Source organism: Nerophis lumbriciformis, linkage group LG13 (genome assembly GCF_033978685.3).
Source record: "Nerophis lumbriciformis linkage group LG13, RoL_Nlum_v2.1, whole genome shotgun sequence".
NCBI classification, from domain to species: domain Eukaryota; kingdom Metazoa; phylum Chordata; class Actinopteri; order Syngnathiformes; family Syngnathidae; genus Nerophis; species Nerophis lumbriciformis.
The window spans coordinates 7,744,566-7,765,962 of record NC_084560.2 but is presented as its reverse complement, the minus strand read 5'-3'; the positions used below and the strand labels follow the sequence as shown (position 1 = coordinate 7,765,962).

At 40.2% G+C, this 21,397-nt stretch overlaps 1 protein-coding gene across 2 annotated transcripts in view; it reads left to right on the top strand.

Annotated features, from left to right (window-relative positions):
- chmp2ba (charged multivesicular body protein 2Ba) overlaps positions 1 to 21,397 on the top strand; it is a 108,088-nt gene that overhangs the window by 63,660 nt on the left and 23,031 nt on the right. For both annotated transcript variants that reach the window (XM_061971754.2, XM_061971753.1), the window contains exon 2: positions 10,614 to 10,705. In XM_061971754.2, the coding sequence (XP_061827738.1) occupies positions 10,703 to 10,705 (3 nt within the window). In that variant the 5' untranslated portion in view covers positions 10,614 to 10,702. The remainder of the gene's footprint in view (positions 1 to 10,613; positions 10,706 to 21,397) is intronic.

Below are 21,397 nucleotides of genomic sequence, written 5' to 3'. Positions count from 1 at the left end.
GAAATGGGATACCCAATGTAAATTAGCATCGAGCTAGCACATTTTCAAAAGCGGAGCCTTACTTTTGAGCGCTTTTTGTTAGGAATGTGTGATGATCCGTTGCCCGGCTCATGTTTTGTTTAGGTTTAGTAATTCCTTAGTTGTTGATTTAGTTCTGTTTCAGCACCCTGGTTTGTTTCTCTGTTGCCATGGGTGCTGATTATTGTCACCTGCCTCTGGTTAGTGGTCGGGACGCTCACCTGCTCCCGGTCACTAATCAGAGCTATTTATTCCTGCCTCTCGCCACACTCTGCCTAGTTGTTTTGTTTGCTATACGCAACAGTTACGTTGGTTAACCTTACTCCTTGTTCTTTTGGTTAAGCCTTTACCATAGTTTCCCGTGCAATTGGCACACTTTTCTGTTTTCCTATTCTTGCTTGATTTTTTGGAAATAAATAATCTCTCTCACCTGCACACTGCTTCCGAACGTCCATCCGCATCTTGGGGAAACGACCAGCGAATAAGCAGGCGACCAAGACGTAACAGAATGCTTGCTTTGTTAGAATGGATAGTTGCCCTATTATTACCTAGCGACGGTACAATATGACGAGGTTTACCCACCAAGTGCTTGAGCCAGTGTCCAGTCTGCAACTGAACGTGACATCACATACAGCAAAGTATCGAAATATGGCAACTTGATTTTATGTTAATGGGAACTCAGTATCAGTCAATCAATCAAAGTCTATTTATATAGCCCTAAATCACAAGTGTCTCAAAGGGCTACACAATCCACAACGACATCCTGGGCTCAGATCCCACATCAAGGCAAGAAAGAACTCAACCCAATGGGATACAATGAAAAACCTTGGAGGGGACCACCGGGCGACCGGTGCAATGAACGTCGAGTGGATCTAGTTAATAGTGTGAGAGTCCAGTCCATAGTGGATCTAACATAATAGTGTGAGAGTCCAGTCCATAGTGGATCTAACATAATACTGTAAGAGTCCAGTCCATAGTGGATCTAGTTAATAATGTGAGAGTCCAGTCCATAGTGGATCTAACATAATAGTGTGAGAGTCCAGTCCATAGTGGATCTAACATAATACTGTAAGAGTCCAGTCCATATTGGATCTAGTTAATAGTGTGAGAGTCCAGTCCATAGTGGATCTAACATAATAGTGTGAGAGGGCAGTCCATAGTGGATCTAACATAATAGTGTGAGAGTCCAGTTCATAGTGGATCTAACATAATAGTGTGAGAATCCAGTCCATAGTGGATCTAGTTAATAATGTGAGAGTCCAGTCCATAGTAGATCTAACATTCTAGTGTGAGAGTCCCGTCCATAGTGGATCTAGTTAATAGTGTGAGAGTCCAGTCCATAGTGGATCTAACATAATAGTGTGAGAGTCCAGTCCATAGTGGATCTAGTTAATAGTGTGAGAGCTCAGTCCATAGTGGATCTAACATAATAGTGTGAGAGTCCAGTCCATTTGTGAATCTAGTTAATAGTGTGAGAGTCCAGTCCATAGTGGATCTAACATAATAGTGTGAGAGTCCAGTCCATAGTGGATCTAGTTAATAGTATGAGAGTCCAGTCCATAGTGGATCTAGTTAATAGTGTGAGAGTCCAGTTCATAGTGGATCTAACATAATAGTGTGAGAGTCCAGTCCATAGTGGATCTAGTTAATAGTATGAGAGTCCAGTCCATAGTGGATCTAGTTAATAGTGTGAGAGTCCAGTTCATAGTGGATCTAACATAATAGTGTGAGAGTCCAGTCTATAGTGGATCTAACATAATAGTGTGAGAGTCCAGTCCATAGTGGATCTAGTTAATAGTGTGAGAGTCCAGTCCATAGTGGATCTCGTTGATAGTGTGAGAGTCCAGTCCATGGTGGATCTAACATAATATTATGAGAGTCCAGTCCATAGTGGATCTAACATAATAGTGTGAGAGTCCAGTTCATAGTGGATCTAACATAATAGTGTGAGAATCCAGTCCATAGTGGATCTAGTTAATAGTGTGAGAGTCCAGTCCATAGTAGATCTAACATCATAGTGTGAGAGTCCAGTCCATAGTGGATCTAAGATAATAGTGTGAGAGTCCAGTCCGTAGTGGATCTAACATAATAGTGTGAGAGTCCAGTCCATAGTGGATCTAGTTAATAGTGTGAGAGTCCAGTCCATAGTGGATCTAACATAATAGTGTGGGAGTCCAGTCCATAGTGGATCTAGTTAATAGTGTGAGAGTTCAGTCCATAGTGGATCTAACATATTAGTGTGAGAGTCCAGTCCATTTGTGGATCTAGTTAATAGTGTGAGAGTCCAGTCCATAGTGGATCTCGTTAATAGTGTGAGAGTCCAGTCCATAGTGGATCTAACATAATAGTGTGAGAGTCCAGTCCATAGTGGATCTAACATAATAGTGTGAGAGTCCAGTCCATAGTGGATCCAACATAATAGTCAGAGTCCAGTCCATTGTGGATTTAGTTAATAGTGTGAGAGTCCAGTCCATACTGGGGCCAGCAGGAGATCATCTTGAGTGGAGACAAGTCAGCTGCGCAGAGACGTCCCCAACTGATGCACAGATGAGGGGTCTATTTAAATGCTAGTGTATACAAATTAGTTTTAAGATGGGACTTAAATGCTTCTACTGAGGTAGCATCTCTAATTGTTACCGGTAGGGCATTCCATAGTACTGGAGCCCCAATAGAAAACGCTCTAGAGCCCGTAGACTTTTTTGGGGCTCTGGGAATCACCAAAAAGCCGGAGTTCTTTGAATGCAGATTTCTTGCCGGGACATATGGTACAATACAGTCAGCAAGATAGGACGGAGCTAGACCGTGTAGTATTTTATACGTAAGTAGTAAAACCTTAAAGTCACATCTTAAGTGCACAAGAAGCCAGTCCAGATGAGCCAGTATAGGTTTATACTGTATATAGGTGTATATAATAGGGGTGTAATGGTACGTGTATTTGTATTGAACCGTTTCGGTATGGGGGTTTCGGTTCAGTTCAGAGGTGTACCGAACGAGTACAAATGCTAGCAGCGACCGGGCTAGGACAACATGTAAAATCCAGAGCTGGAAGACCCTCTTGCCTCGTTAAGATCTCCCGTTTGGGAACACTTTAGTTGCGCGATACAACATTGGAGGACGGAGGTTTGCCGACATTGTTCAGCAGCTGCTTCTGACAACACATCAAACATGTGTTCTTCTGGCTCCCAGACCGTAGTCGAGGAGCGCAGGGGAGACACTCCTCCAGAGCCGATGTATTCTCGGGGGCAACACCCTCCACTCTACCCGGCAGTGGGTCTCCACAGCTCCGGACTCCAGGGTAAATGACGAGTCTGGCGATTAGTTGCAAATCGTGGCTTTATTGAGGTCTTGCACACAGCCAATCCAACAAAACACTAGCCACTCCCCGCACTCACTCTACCGCTCCCTCACCTCGCTCGCCCACACACTCACCTCACATGCTGTCACATATTAAAGGGCCACACACACACATACGCTACTCTCATAACACATGCTAACCCATTTGAAGCGTCACCACCGTATTCAAGCAGCCTCTCCTCGGCGAGTCAGGCAGGGCTAAAGCCATAACAAATGTGTTTATAGCAGCAGATATAAGTCCATATTGCATTAAAACTACATTTTGACCCACTTCTATGGTGGAAGAACAATGAGCCCACATATCCTCTTACTGCCAAGTTAGCCTGGCTGGGGGGGGGGGAGAAAAGTTAATCTGAGGCTTAGTTGACTTGAAACTGTTACATGTTGCACTTTTTATATGTAGAAGAAAAGTTTTGTCATTTTATTTAATCTGAGCAACAACTTGAGGCAGTTTAATGTTGATTAACGTGGACCCCGACTTAAACAAGTTGAAAAACTTAATGGGGTGTTACCATTTAGTGGTCAACTGTACGTAATATGTACTGTACTGTGCAATCTACTAATAAAAGTCTCAATCAATCAAAAAAAGCACTTTATATGTAGAAAGGTTTTGTTAAGAAACCATTCTGAGCCTTATCTTATTTAGTTTTTATTTTATATATGTTGACCACATTAACCCTGGCAATGGACCCTGTGTGTATATATATGTTATGCCATTGTTTACAAATTTGGTAAAAAAATAACCAAAAAATTTATATTTTGTTTTCTTACTGTACCGAAAATGAACCAAACCGTGACCTCTAAACCAAGGTACGTACCGAACCGAGATTTTTGTGTACCGTTACACCCCTAATATATAGGTATATACAGTATAGGCGTAATATGATCAAACTGTCTTGTTCTTGTCAAAAGTCTAGCAGCCGCGTTTTGTACCAACTGTAGTCTTTTAATGCTAGACATAGGGAGACCCGAAAATAATAGGTTACAGTAATCGAGACGAGACGTAACGAACGCATGAATAATGATCTCAGCGTCGCTGGTGGACAAAATTAGGGATGTCCCGATCCAGGTTTTTGCACTTCCGATCCGATACCGACATTGTTTTTGCACTTCCGATCCGATACCGATATTGTTTTTGCACTTCCGATCCGATACCGATACTGACCGATACTGGCCTATCCGAGCATGTATTAAAGTTTAAAGTTATTTAGCCTACTTAGTTGTCAGAATCATGTTGAAAAGGGTTTTAGTACTCTTGATAACAACTAGCCAGCTGAATTAGGGGAGTTTGAATAATACACAATGGTTGGTAAAAAGAAACTGACCTGTTTATTCAAGGATAAACACAAAATAGACACAATTATACATGACAAACAGAAATGGCATCATTGAACTAGGGCTGGGCGATATGGCCTTTTTTTAATATTGCGATATTTTAAGGCCATATTGCGATACACGATATATATCTCGATATTTTGCCTTAGCCTTGAATGAACACTTGATGCATATAATCACAGCAGTTTGATGATTCTATGTGTTTTGATTGATTGATTGAGACTTTTATTAGTAGGTTGCACAGTGAAGTACATATTCCGTACAATTGACCACTAAATGGTAACACCCCAATAAGTTTTTCAACTTGTTTAAGTCGGGGTCCACTTAAATTGATTCATGATACAGATTTATACTATCAGATATATACTATCATCATAATACAGTCATCACACAAGATAATCACATTGAATTATTTACATTATTTATAATCCGGGGTGTGGAGGGGGGCGCCTGATGTAAGTGTCAAAAAGACAGCCAAAAGAGTTTGATATGAGAATAAATCTAAAGTTAAAATATAGGGTAGAAATGCACCCATTTGCAGGAAATGTAGTCTTGATTTTCAAAATTTTCTTTCAAGGCTTGCATGTCTACATTAAAACATTCTTCTTCATACTGCAATAATATATGCTACTTTCATGCAGAGAAGGAAATCACAACTAAAAAAATCACTATTTTTTTCATATGGTGTTGATCTGGAAATGTTTGCCTCGGCATTTTGATGGTGTGGACGTGTGGCACCGAATGGAGATAAGCGTCTCGACAGACGTCACAATATTTGAACAATGATGACGAAAACTGTTTTCTCTGTCGTGTCCGTGTGTCGAAAATTGTTATGCGCTTATTTTTTTATTTGATTTTGTGCGTGGCATAGATTTGCTATGCGCAGAGGACGCTTAAACAGTGCGCAATTGCACAGGCGAGCACCTTAGAGGGAGCGTTGCTCGCACGGCTGCGCTAGCATCACAGCTAACGTTAGCCATGCTGCTACCTCTCTGCTCGGGGAGGACGTATACGTATGTGACGTATGACGTGACGTGTGTAAGAAGGTGCACTTGCTGTCTGTGAGAGGGAGACACAGGAAAGAGTGAGAAGAGCCTGTCGTGTAATGCCAGCAGCTAAAAGCAACTGCGTGAGAATTCACAGACCTGTGGATGTGTTGAAGGTGTGCTGGAAAATGCGGAACGGAAATTAGGGAGCAGCAGAAAAGTGGAATGTATTATTTAAATCTGTGCGTTGGAAAACACGGACCGGAGTTTTTTTTTAAACTGGATCTGGATCGGCATTTTCCCATGCTTTGCCGATACGCAATTTTTGGCAAATATCGGATCGGGACATCCCTAATGTTGACCACATTAACCCTGGCAATGGACCCTATGTGTATATATATATGTTATGCCATTGTTTACAAATTTGGTAAATAAATAACCAAAAAATGTATATTTTGTTTTCTTACTGTACCGAAAATGAACCAAACCATGACCTCTAAACCAAGGTACGTACCGAACCGAGATTTTTGTGTACCGTTACACGCCTAATATATAGGTATATACAGTATAGGCGTAATATGATCAAACTGTCTTGTTCTTGTCAAAAGTCTAGCAGCCGCGTTTTGTACCAACTGTAGTCTTTTAATGCTAGACATAGGGAGACCCGAAAATACCGGTAATAGGTTACAGTAATCGAGACGAGACGTAACGAACGCATGAATAATGATCTCAGCGTCGCTGGTGGACAAAATTAGGGATGTCCCGATCCAGGTTTTTGCACTTCCGATCCGATACCGACATTGTTTTTGCACTTCCGATCCGATACCGATACTGACCGATACTGGCCTATCCGAGCATGTATTAAAGTTTAAAGTTATTTAGCCTACTTAGTTGTCAGAATCATGTTGAAAAGGGTTTTAGTACTCTTGATAACAACTAGCCAGCTGAATTAGGGGAGTTTGAATAATACACAATGGTTGGTAACAAGAAACTGACCTGTTTATTCAAGGATAAACACAAAATAGACAACATTATACATGACAAACAGAAATGGCATCATTGAAACAAGGGCTGGTCGATATGGCCTTTTTTTAATATTGCGATATTTTAAGGCCATATTGCGATACACAATATATATCTCGATATTTTGCCTTAGCCTTGAATGAACACTTGATGCATATAATCACAGCAGTATGATGATTCTATGTGTTTTGATTGATTGATTGAGACTTTTATTAGTAGGTTGCACAGTGAAGTACATATTCCGTACAATTGACCACTAAATGGTAACACCCGAATACGTTTTTCAACTTGTTTAAGTCGGGGTCCACTTAAATTGATTCATGATACAGATATATACTATCAGATATATACTATCATCATAATACAGTCATCACACAAGATAATCACATTGAATTATTTATAATCCAGGGTGTGGAGGGGGGCGCCGGATGTAAGTGTCAAAAAGACAGCCAAAAGAGTTTGATATGAGAATAAATCCAAAGTTAAAATATAGGGTAGAAATGCACCCATTTGCAGGAAATGTAGTCTTGATTTTCAAAATGTTCTTTCAATGCTTGCATGTCTACATTAAAACATTCTTCTTCATACTGCATTAATATATGCTACTTTTAAACGTTCATGCAGAGAAGGAAATCACAACTAAAAAAATCACTAATTTTTTCATACGGTGTTGATGTGGAATTTTTTGCCTCGGTATTTTGATGGTGTGGACGTGTGGCACCGAATGGAGATAAGCGTCTCGACAGACGTCACAATATTTGAACAATGATGACAAAAACTGTTTTCTCTGTCGTGTCCGTGTGTCAAATTGTTATGCGCTTATTTTTTTATTTGATTTTGTGCGTGGCATAGATTTGCTATGCGCAGAGGACGCTTAAACCGTGCGCAATTGCACAGGCGAGCACCTTAGAGGGAGCGTTGCTCGCACGGCTGCGCTAGCATCACAGCTAACGTTAGCCATGCTGCTACCTCTCTGCTCGGGGAGGACGTATACGTGTGTAAGAAGGTGCACTTGCTGTCTGTGAGAGGGAGACACAGGAAAGAGTGAGAAGAGCCTGTCGTGTACTGCCAGCAGCTAAAAGCAACTGCGTGAGAATTCACAGACCTGTGGATGTGTTGAAGGTGTGCTGGAAAATGCGGAACGGAAATTAGGGAGCAGCAGAAAAGTGGAATGTATTATTTAAATCTGTGCCGGAGTTTTTTTTTTAAACTGGATCTGGATCGGCATTTTCCCATGCTTTGCCGATACGCAATTTTTGGCAAATATCGGATCGGGACATCCCTAATGTTGACCACATTAACCCTGGCAATGGACCCTATGTGTATATATATGTTATGCCATTGTTTACAAATTTGGTAAATAAATAACCAAAAAATTTATATTTTGTTTTCTTACTGTACCGAAAATGAACCAAACCGTGACCTCTAAACCAAGGTACGTACCGAACCGAGATTTTTGTGTACCGTTACACGCCTAATATATAGGTATATACAGTATAGGCGTAATATGATCAAACTGTCTTGTTCTTGTCAAAAGTCTAGCAGCCGCGTTTTGTACCAACTGTAGTCTTTTAATGCTAGACATAGGGAGACCCGAAAATAATAGGTTACAGTAATCGAGACGAGACGTAACGAACGCATGAATAATGATCTCAGCGTCGCTGGTGGACAAAATTAGGGATGTCCCGATCCAGGTTTTTGCACTTCCGATCCGATACCGACATTGTTTTTGCACTTCCGATCCGATACCGATATTGTTTTTGCACTTCCGATCCGATACCGATACTGACCGATACTGGCCTATCCGAGCATGTATTAAAGTTTAAAGTTATTTAGCCTACTTAGTTGTCAGAATCATGTTGAAAAGGGTTTTAGTACTCTTGATAACAACTAGCCAGCTGAATTAGGGGAGTTTGAATAATACACAATGGTTGGTAACAAGAAACTGACCTGTTTATTCAAGGATAAACACAAAATAGACAAAATTATACATGACAAACAGAAATGGCATCATTGAACTAGGGCTGGGCGATATGGCCTTTTTTTAATATTGCGATATTTTAAGGCCATATTGCGATACACGATATATATCTCGATATTTTGCCTTAGCCTTGAATGAACACTTGATGCATATAATCACAGCAGTATGATGATTCTATGTGTTTTGATTGATTGATTGAGACTTTTATTAGTAGGTTGCACAGTGAAGTACATATTCCGTACAATTGACCACTAAATGGTAACACCCCAATAAGTTTTTCAACTTGTTTAAGTCGGGGTCCACTTAAATTGATTCATGATACAGATATATACTATCAGATATATACTATCATCATAATACAGTCATCACACAAGATAATCACATTGAATTATTTACATTATTTATAATCCGGGGTGTGGAGGGGGGCGCCTGATGTAAGTGTCAAAAAGACAGCCAAAAGAGTTTGATATGAGAATAAATCTAAAGTTAAAATATAGGGTAGAAATGCACCCATTTGCAGGAAATGTAGTCTTGATTTTCAAAATTTTCTTTCAAGGCTTGCATGTCTACATTAAAACATTCTTCTTCATACTGCAATAATATATGCTACTTTCATGCAGAGAAGGAAATCACAACTAAAAAAATCACTATTTTTTTCATATGGTGTTGATCTGGAAATGTTTGCCTCGGCATTTTGATGGTGTGGACGTGTGGCACCGAATGGAGATAAGCGTCTCGACAGACGTCACAATATTTGAACAATGATGACGAAAACTGTTTTCTCTGTCGTGTCCGTGTGTCGAAAATTGTTATGCGCTTATTTTTTTATTTGATTTTGTGCGTGGCATAGATTTGCTGTGCGCAGAGGACGTTTGAGCAGGCGCGCACCTTAGCGGCTGCGCTAGCATCACAGCTAACGTTAGCCATGCTGCTACCTCTCTGCTGGGAGAAGACGTATACGTATGTGACGTATGACGTGTGTAAGAAGGTGCGCTTGCTGTCTGTGAGAGGGAGACACAGGAAAGAGTGAGAAGAGCCTGTCGTGTAATGCCAGCAGCTAAAAGCAACTGCGTGAGAATTCACAGACCTGTGGATGTGTTGAAGGTGTGCTGGAAAATGCGGAACGGAAATTAGGGAGCAGCAGAAAAGTGGAATGTATTATTTAAATCTGTGCGTTGAAAAACACGGACCGGATTTTTTTTTTAAACTGGATCTGGATCGGCATTTTCCCATGCTTTGCCGATACGCAATTTTTGGCAAATATCGGATCGGGACATCCCTAATGTTGACCACATTAACCCTGGCAATGGACCCTATGTGTATATATATGTTATGCCATTGTTTACAAATTTGGTAAATAAATAACCAAAAAATGTATATTTTGTTTTCTTACTGTACCGAAAATGAACCAAACCGTGACCTCTAAACCAAGGTACGTACCAAACCGAGATTTTTGTGTACCGTTACACCCCTAGTATATAGGTATATACAGTATAGGCGTAATATGATCAAACTTTATGTTGTTGTCAAAAGTCTAGCAGCCGCATTTTGTACCAACTGTAATCTTTTAATGCTAGACATAGGGAGGCCCGAAAATAATAGGTTACAGTAATCGAGACGAGACGTAACGAACGCATGAATAATGATCTCAGCGTCGCTGGTGGACAAAATGGAACACATTTTAGCAATATTACGGAGATGAAAGAAGGCCGTTTTAGTAACACTCTTAAATGTGTGACTCAAACGAGAGAGTTGGGTCGAACATAATACCCAGATTCTTTACCGAGTCGCTTTGTGTCATTGTTCGGTACTAAAGACAGAGTTTGATTGACGGAAGTACATGTATTTGGGACGTCCAACCTTTTCCCAGTTGAATTTGTTCACTAATTCATTTTAAATTCTTGCCTTTCCCTAAGATGTCATCAAGGAACAGTCGAGGGAGTTGCGTGGCACCCAGAGGCACATCACAAGAGACCGGGTGGCACTGGAGAGGCAAGAGAAGCAAATGGTGAGTAGTCCAGTCAAACGTCAATCAATCAATCAAGGTTGACTTCTATAGCCTTTAATCACAAACGTCTCAACGGGCTGCACAAGCCACAACGACATCATCTGCTCAAATCTCACATAAGGCAAGAAAAAACTCAACCCAATGGGAAGGAGAAACCTTGTAGGGATAAAGTACTTTGTTTAGTTGTCCGACAGAGACCCCCTTGCTTCCCAGACATACAATGACAGACCCCCTCTGTTTCCAGCTCATGCTGTACGGATTAAGTCTAATTGCTCTCAATTCATAGACTTGATGGATCTGCTGCTGTGGCTTGGCTGCGGGCAAACCCATGAAGACATTGTTCTTTATCTCACGTCCACTTTGAGGAGACCCGCGCGCTACGTCTGTTTTCACAAACGCACACACTCCCTCTTGCTGCCAGATGAAAGGAACAACGTTGTCTTTTTCGCCGCTATTGAATTCAGTAAATATCACACACAAAATAATTGCCTCTCCGGGGGACAAGATTTTAATTTCACGTTAATGCGTCGCGCTAATTAGTGAACTCTTTAAACCTTTTTTTTTTTGCATGTACAAAAAAGATGAAAACGAAACGCTAAAAGGTTGCAATGACCTACATTTGCAATTTTGCGTAATCATGACATTCTAGTGCCCGGAGTACATGCACACACTCGCACCTTCTCCTGCAAAAACTGCACAAAATGCTCAAGATAGAAATTATTCCTCCATAATTTAAGTGCCTAAATCAGGGGTGCTCACACTTTTTCTGCAGGCGAGCTACTTTTCAATTGATCAAGTCGTGGGGATCTACCTCATTCATATATATAATTTATATTTACTTATTTATGAAATATATGTTTTTGTTAACAAGTTAAAGGTGTTTAATGATAATGCAAGCATGTTTAACACATATAGTTAATATTGTTAATACATTAAAGGTGTTTAATGATAATACAAGTATGTTTAATACATATAGTTAATATTGTTAACAAGTTAAGGGTGTTTAAAGATAATGCAAGCATGTTTAACACATATAGTTAATATTGTTAACAAGTTAAAGTTGTTTAAAAATAATACAAGCATTTTTAACACAAATAGTTAATATTGTTTACAACTTAAATGTGGTTAAAGATAAAACAAGCATGTTTAACACATATAGTTAACATTGTTAACAACTTAAAGGTGGTTAAAGATAATACAAGCATGTTTAACACATAGAGATTCCTTTCTTTCATGAAGACAAGAATATAAGTTGGTGTATTACCTGATTGTGATGACTTGCATTGATTGGAATCAGACAGTGGTGATGATAACGTCCGCATTTTTGAATGGAGAAAAAAAGTCCTCCTTTCTGTCCAATACCACATGAAAGTGGTTGGTTTTTGGCATCTTATTTGTCCAGCTTCCGTACTCCTTTGTATACACTTTACAAGAAATACATTGTCGGCAAACTCCGTAGCTTGCTAGCTTGTGCACGCCAGCTTTCTGACTCTTATTTTGGTAGCGCAGGCAGGATGAAGCAGAGCTTTTATTGTGCAACTGTGCAGTCGGTCTTTGGAGTTTTGACGACAGGTACGGCGCCAGAGTCTGTTGAAATAAAGTGTTTCTCGCCTTCCAGTCGGTAATTTTAATGAGCTGGCAGCAGCCAGCGTCATCTCAGAAGACCCTCGGGTGCCGTGAATGTCAATCAAGTGACAAAGGTGACGTCATAGTGAAGATTTATGATCGCTCATTTTTAGGACTATTTTTTTAATGCCTGGCTGGTGATCGACTGACACACCCTCCGAGATCGACTGGTAGATCGCGATCGACGTAATGAGCACCCCTGGCCTAAATCAACGGTTTCTTAACCTTTTTGACCTCAGGGCCCGACTTTACCGCTACAGAGGGATCCGGGGCCCACTCAAATATCTTACTCTGATTTTAATCGTATTCAATAATTCTATTTAACCTACTTACAGTTGAACAAGCTAACAACCTTTTCAGATGTAAATCACAAATATTATTACTTATTTTAGTGTTTTTCAACATACAGTCTGGTGTGTTGTGGGAGGTTACCTCATTTCACCTATTTGGGTTAAAAATATTTTTTGCAAACCAGTAATTGTAGTCTGCAAATGATGTGTTGTTGTTGAGTGTCTGTGTTGTCTAGAGCTCGGCAGAGTAACCGTGTAATACTCTTCCATATTAGTAGGTGGCAGCCGGTGCTAATTGCTTTGTAGATGTCGGAAACAGCGGGAGGCATGGTGCAGGTAAAAATGTGTCTTAATGCTTAAACCAAAAATAAACAAAAGGTGAGTGACCCTAAGAAAAGGCATGGAAGCTTAGGGAAGGCTATGCAGAACGAAACTAAAACTGAACTGGCTACAAAGTCAACAAAAACAGAATGCTGGACGACAGCAAAGACTTACGGTAGAGCAAAAACGACGTCCACAGTGTTCATCCGAACATGACATGACAATCAACAATGTCCCCAAAAAGAAGGATGAAAAACAACTGAAATATTCTTGATTGCTAAAACAAAGTAGATGTGGGAAATATTGCTCAAAGGAAGACATGAAACTGCTACAGGAAAACACCAAAAAAAGAGAAAAAGCCACCAAAATAGGAGCACAAGACAAGAAGTAAAACACCACACACAGGAAAACAGCAAAAAAGTCCAAATAAGTCAGGGTGTGATGTGACAGGCAGTGACAGTACACCTACTTTGAGACAAGAACTATATTGAATGATGCATGCTTGGTTATGCTTTATCGTCATATCCAACAATTGCGGCAACGACTTTTTACTGTCAACTGAGTTTCGTTTTTTAATGATTTCTGCTGGTGGTGTGCCTCCGGATTTTTTCAACACAAAAAATGTGCCTTGGCTCAAAAAAGGTTGAAAAACACAGACTTATTTGACTCATAAACCTTCGGCTCAGGTCAGGCTGATTACAAAAATAAGTAGGAGCCAAATAAACTGCAATAAAAGGGACTCATTAAAACGGATGAAAATACCTTTTACATACAAATATCCATCCATCCATCCATTTTCTACCGCTTATTCCCTTCGGGGTCGCTGGAGCGGAAGGCAGGGTACACCCTGGACAAGTATGTGCTGAATTAATAATTAATATTAGTAAATATGTTTCGTTCCTAAACTGTCAATAAAATTAAAGTGCAAATGAAAATGCAGTTACACCACTTTAGTCCTAGTTTTTGCGCTTAAGAAACTCCTCTATTAATTTAGCGCCACATTTTTTTCTGTTTGTTTGATATTGTCATTACTGCTACAAGTGGTGGAAAAGTGTATTACAACTGCCGCTGCGACTCATACGGACCACAGCCGAGGAACACAGAAAATACTTTATAAAAATAGTTCTTGCTATTGATGAAACAAACCTTTCACTGGCACTAAATTTCACTTTACTTATTAGTCATAAATAACATTTACAAAAGGAATGTCTGTTTTTATTTTATTTTATTTGTTTTTTTTCCCCTTTTCGTCTTAACAATATTTAAGTACACAATATAAATCTTTTAATCTCCATTTATTTATTCAACATACTTGACAACTGATACCCTCTTGATTTGCATGTAGTATTCTTAAAACACTATTACTTTTTAACATTTCTGTTTAAAATAAAAACAAAACATATACCGTATTTTTCGGACCTATTCAGGTCTATTTTCATACAAAAGGCGCACCAGATTATAAGGTGCCTTAAAGGTGTCATGTTATAATTTTTTTTCTAAATGTAAAACACTTATCAGTTTTCTACATAACATGTAATAGTGGTTCTTTGGTGAAAGTGTTGCATAGATTACGCACATTTTCAGGACTTATGCAGATCTCAAATACAGATCAGCAGGTACCAGAAGGTAAGAAAAGTTGGTTTTGCATAATATTGCGAAACAAAACGCCAGGTAATATGTCTGCTAGTAGTTGCCATTTTGCGGTCCTTATACACACTCCATAATAATACTCGTATGTTTAATGCGCAGACAATCCATCACGTGGCGCAGCTTCATAGCTTACCGAAATCGTACTAAAAACATTTTGACAGATTTGTGAGCGCTGTGTAAGGTTCTTTATTTTCAATATTTTTTTTTTAGGTTTTGGGGTTTACTGGCATCATCTTGCAGTCTCTTATGTGTGACTGCTATCTACTGGTCACACTTAGCATTACACCATGTACCAAATAAAATTGCTTTGAGGTCGGTAAGCACAACCAGAATTATGCCATACATTAGGCGCACCGGATTATAAAAGGCACTATCAATTTTTGAGAAAATGAAAGGATTTTAAGTGCGCCTTATCAGAATCAGAATCAGAAATACTTTAATAATCCCTGAGGGGAAATTGAAATTTTCAGCACAATCCCATTCAAGATCAGACAAACATTACAGGGAGACAGAACAGGATCGCTGACGGGTCTGACAACTTCCGGCGCCCCTTACAAAAAAAGGTGAGAAACAGGTAAACGCTGGGGACTGGGGGAGGGGGAATAATTCAGTCCAAGCCTAGGCCCCTGGAGAGAGGGTCCAGACTGAGTCCAAGGGGGGAAAAACTCATAGCCATAGCACACATAAACATCTGTGTAAGAGGGTAACATCAAACATCAAAGAACACAAAGGACATTAAGACATTAAAAGAGCAGAGCTGATGCAACCAGTCACTTCTACACACAGCGACAAAAGTAAAACAACAACAAAAAACACAAAACGTATACTCTGCGGTGTTCCACGCCATCGTCTGCTTGGGTGGGGTGAGCATGGCCAGAGACAGGAGCAGACCCAACAAAGCAACCAAGAGAGCCGACTCCACCCTCGGCCGCCCACCAACTCTCGGCCGGTGTCCAGTCCGCATGGATGAGCGAGGATACAGGATACAGATTATCGTCCGAAAAATACGGTATTTAATGATTTCAGTGACAACAACACATGGAAATGTGTTTAAACCACAAAAAGCCATAAAGACTCACAACTGTAGGATATTTTGCAGTTCGGAAGAAAGCTCTGTCAGTCACACAGAAAGAAGTACGTTCATTTACCACAAGTCCACTTGTAGTTTTCTGGCGGTGCAGTTAACATACCGTATTTTTCGGACTATAAGTCGCAGTTTTTTTCATAGTTTGGCCGGGGGTGTGACTTATACCCAAGAGCGACTTATGTGTGAAATTATTAACACATTAGCGTAAAATATCAAACAATATTATTTATCTCATTCACGTAAGAGACTAGAGCAGGGGTCGGCAACCTTTACCAGTCAAAGAGCCATTTTGACCAGTTTCACAAATTAAAGAGAACAATAAGAGCCACAAAAATCTTTTGAAATTTAAAATGAAATAACACTGCATACAAAGTTTTTTTTTTGCTTTGTGCTATGTATAAACCAAGGGTCTCAGACACGCGGCCCACACCTTAATATGAAAATTGAATGTTAGTGCGGCCCGCGGGTTTTGTATGAATGGCGCTTGACAGCGTCATACCTGTCAACCCTCCCGAGTTTTCCGGCAGACTACGAATTTCAGGCAAGTATTCTCTCGAATGTGCCGTGATGGTACAGCATTCAGCGCCCACTACAACCTGCGTGCCGGCCCAGCTACACGTTGTTTGGGGCTTCTGCTTGCTCACGTAAGTGACAGCAAGGCATACTTGCTCATCAACCACACAGGTTACACTGACGGTGGCGGTATAAAAAACTTTAACACTCTTACTAATAATGCGCCACACTATGAACCCACACCAAACAAGAATGACAAACACATTTGGGGAGAACATCTGCACCGTAACACAATATAAACACAACAGAACAAATACCCAGAATCCCATGCAGCCCTAACTCTTCTGGGCTACATTATACACCCCCGCTACCAAACCCCGCCCACCTCAACCGACGCACAGAGGGGGGGGGTTGATGTGTGAGGGAGCAGGGTTGGGGTGGGGGTGGGGTTTGGTGGTAGCAGGGGTGTATAATGTAGCCCGGAAGAGTTAGGGCTGCATGGGATTCTGGGTATTTGTTCTGTTGTGTTAAGGTGCAGATGTTCTCCCGAAATGTGTTTGTCATTCTTGTTTGGTTTTGGTTCAAAGTGTGGCGCATTATTAGTAAGAGTGTTAAAGTTGTTTTATATGGCCACCGTCAGTGTAACCTGTGTGGCTGTTGACCAAGTATGCCTTGCTGTCGCTTACATGTGCAAGCAGAAGATGCATATAACAAGAAACTGGGCTGGCACGCTGTTAAAGCAGATTGTAGAGGGCGCTAAATGCTGTATAATCATGGCACTCCCTTATTATTATTGTTAGGGTGAAAATCGGAGAATATTAATTCCGTGAGTTTTCTGCGAGAGGCACTTAAATCCGGAAGTCTCCCGGGAAAATCGGGGGGGTCGGCAAATGTGCAGCTGAGCCGCATCAGAGTGATCAAAGAGCCGCATGCGGCTCCGGAGCCGCGGGTTGCCGACTCCTGGACTAGACGTATAAGATTTCATGGGATTTAGCGATTAGGAGTGACAGATTGTTTGGTAAACGTATAGCATGTTCTATATGTTATAGTTATTTGAATGACTCTTACCATAATATGTTACGTTAACATACCAGTTGGTTATTTATGCCTCATATAACGTACACTTATTCAGCCTGTTGTTCACTATTCTTTATTTATTTTAAATTGCCTTTCAAATGTCTATTCTTGGTGTTGGCTTTTATCAAATACATTTCCCCCAAAAATGCGACTTATACTCCAGTACTACTTATATATGTTTTTTTCCTTCTTTATTATGCATTTTCGGCCGGTGCGACTTATACTCCGGAGCGACTTATACTCAAAAATACGGTATAAGTCACTGTCTGCCTTTGTGTCTGACAATATATTTCATATCTTGTCTATGAATGTTCTCATTCATCCAGGTCCTTTTAATCTCAGGGCATTAAAATTGATGACTGTGTGGTTTGTCTTAGAAGACTAGATCTGACCAATCGAAGTCTATGAGCCTGAACTGATGAAGGGGAAAGGTCTTCTAAGACAAACTAAACAGATTGAATGCGATGAGATTACATATGCTAACATATTCCCCTTGTCCGCATTGTTGAAAGATGTTTTATTGTAGTCTTACACGTCTACGCGCATGTGCCTGCACAAGCCAGACAGGGAGCTCAATGTTCAAACATGAATAATTGATTATTTCCCATAAAGAAGGCTTTCAGCAGAAATAAACAAGACGCGTTTGGGCCAACGCAGCACTGCTCAGAGGCACGGTTAGCTTACTGCAACCCTGGAGCTCCACGCATGTCTCCTGGGAAGTGTGTACACACACACACACACACACACACACACACACACACACGCACACACGCCCACGTCCAAGGTCCTCGTGGGCATCAGTGTATATGCTGATGTTTACCAAAGCTAAAAGCCTGCATATGCGTGCCACTGATTGTGGCCTGAACCATATGTGTGACTGTTTTGTATATCTATATTTGTGTACACATTGTGTCTCTTGGGAGTTTTGTGTGTTCATCAACACTTGTATCTGTGTGACGTACATTTCTAATGTACCAGAATTAGCATTTTCTGCCAGTTATTGGACATATTTGGATAATTATTACACTGGAAGCTCAATTTACAAACCCCTCAATGTGCAAACTTTGATTTACAAACGTTTAAGGCTGCAGCTAAGGATTATTTTTATATCGATTAATCTATAGATTATTTTTTCGATTAATCGGTTAATCTATAGATTATTTTTTCAATTAATCTATAGATTATTTTTCCTTTTACCGATTATTTTTTTATTTAAAATGAAGATGAATAAATAAATGTAGGCCAGTTTTTTCAAAAGGCATGGCTTTTATTTACAAAAAAAAAAGTATGGCCACTCAGTCAACATTGACAACAACATGACAAAATATTCTATAACAATGTAAACATTTAAAACTTTTAACATTTAACAAAATTAAAAGTAGCTTATTTGCTTTTTAATGTGCAAATATAAAAGTAAACATCCAATGCAAATCTTAATATTCTGCAATAGTATAAGCATTTCAAAAGTAAAAGTATTGCTTATTTTGCTTTAAAATGTGCAAAAATAAAGATAAACATCCAATATAAAAAAGTGCAAAACGGAAATATTCTGTAACAGTGTAAACATTTCAACAAAAGTAAAAGTATTGCTTATTTTGCTTAACACAACAATGATAGTATGATTAAAGTGAAAGTTAATTGTTGGTTTGTACATAGTATATGTAACTGTTAATGTTGTAAAAGGTATTTGCACAACTATTTAACGTGAGCGTTAAAGAGGAGCCCGTCTTTGTAAACACTGAACAGGCACGCCAAACGCGCCTCTCAGAGCGAAACGGTGCTTTAGTTTATGAATTTACAACGCAGATACAAATGACTCATTCATGTTTTTGTGTAATGATGACAACGTATACTCACACGGACGATTGACTAGTTGATGGTGATGGCAAGAACGCTGTCGGGTGTTTTCTTTTCAAATGTTCGTTCATAGCCGTTGTGCTGCTATGATAGGCCATTTCCGCTCGACACAGTGTGCATACAACAACATTAGGCCGTTTATTGAAATACTCCCACACTTTTGACGACTTTTGGCGTGCTTTTTTCCCCTCGCACTCACTGCTCGCATCGTCTGCTTTGCGCTCCGCCATGACGGTAGTGTGACGTAAATATGTGACGCACAAAAACGGCGTCGACATATTTACGTAACCGATGACGTCGACGCGTCGTTTCAGCCCTACAAACGTTTAAATCGAGCCAAATGTGTGTGTACAAACACCGCATTCATTTTGTGTTCCGCCTGCAGGCAACGAGCAGCGGGCACCATTGTTGTTAAGGCGGAGCCTTGCTGCACATTGCAGTACACTACTAGTCACTACTCAATACTTAATCTGTGTACATTGTTTTCTGTGTTTTTCCCCATTTTGACACGGTTTGTCCATTTTGCTAACTGAATTCGTGTCAGGTTCAAACACTGATGACATCTATTAAACAGACAAAGAAGCAAGGAATTAAACAGACAGAATTAAATTTGGCTCAATTGAGGAGAGACGCGTAGACACTGACATTGTCCCACGCCCCTGACGAAAGATTGTACTCCTCCTCTTTTATTTGGAATTTCCCTGATTACATGGCAACAGCTGTTTCTAAGGGACGGGGGTCGTAAACAGCCATCGCCTTTGATTACAGAACAGTTGAAAGAAAAGGTCGTAAAACAGTTCAAAGAAGAGGTCGTAAACAGTTGAAAGAAAAGGTCGTAAAACAGTTCAAAGAAGAGAGGTCCCTGGAACTTGGGCAGATCCTGCTTTCTAATAATAATAATAATAATAATAATGGATTAGATTTTATATCGCGCTTTTCTATTATTAGATACTCGAAGCGCTCACAGAGAAGTGGGAACCCGTCATTCATTCACACCTGGTGGTGGTAAGCTACATCTGTAACCACAGCTGCCCTGGGGTAGACTGACGGTTTTGATCCGCTTTGTAGTTCTCGGGTCAAAACAATATCTTTCTGTTGATTACAATACATGAAAGAAACAGAAAACCTTCATGTTGCTTCCCATCCTACACAGTGGAGTTTTACAAGCCTTCTTCTTCCAAAGACAGCTTTTGTCTGCTCGCCGGGAACTCATTGAAACACAAAGTTTTGTGATAACTTAGATACAATTATTCTGACAATAAGAGTCCCAAAAACTTAACAGACCAGCGTAGAAAGAAGGAGGGGGTCGCTTTGGCGTTAAAAAAAGACTATTTGTAAGGAATAAATTGATGGCGCTCACACAAACAAACAATTTTTTAGTGGTGTTGTGATCAGAGAGAGCTAACTAGCTTAATGCTGACAAGTTGGTAAAGCTAACTAGCATAAACCGACAAGTTGGTCAACTTTGACATCCAACTTGGACCCGGAGAAGGCGAGAAAGACAAGAAAATACACACAATCTGTGTACACACGTATGGAAGTATCGACAAAGCAGTCTTCGTACTGCAGCAAATTTTAATTGTGATGAGACCAGACATTTCTGGAAAAATATGCCAGAGCAGACTTATTTTACAGCGGGGGAAAGTACGCTACCTGTCCTTCAGCACACCCACGCCCACACCCGTAGGCTTGAACCCATTATTCATATTTACATTGTTTCTTAGAGAGACATTTGCTTCACAAAGAATGCTGTTGTAAGTTAATACGTCTAGAGGTGTTAGCATATTAGCTAATGCTAACATCGCTAGCTTCGTTGCATTGCGATAGCACGTACAAATATGCATGAAAACTGTCAGGTTCAAACACCGATGACATTTATTAAACATACAAGAAGCAAGGAATTAAACAGACAGGATTCATTTTAACAGTCTTCCACCACGCTCTGACGAAAGGATTACACGCCTTCTCTATTATTTGGATTTTCCCTGATTACATGGCAACAGCTGTTTCTAAAGGGAGAGAGGGTCGTAAACAGCCGTTGCACTCGGTCACAAAACAGTTCAAAGAAAAGATGCCTGGAGCTTGCGTCAGGTCCTGCTTCCTCTCCGCTTTGTAGATCTCGGGTCAAGACAAGATCTTCCTGTGGACTACAATAGATCAACGAAACCGACACCTTCATGTCGCTTCCCATCGTACACTGGAGTTTCACAAGCCTTTTGCTTGGTAAGATCAAAGACAGCTTTTGTGTCCTTGCCGGGAACTCATGGAAAC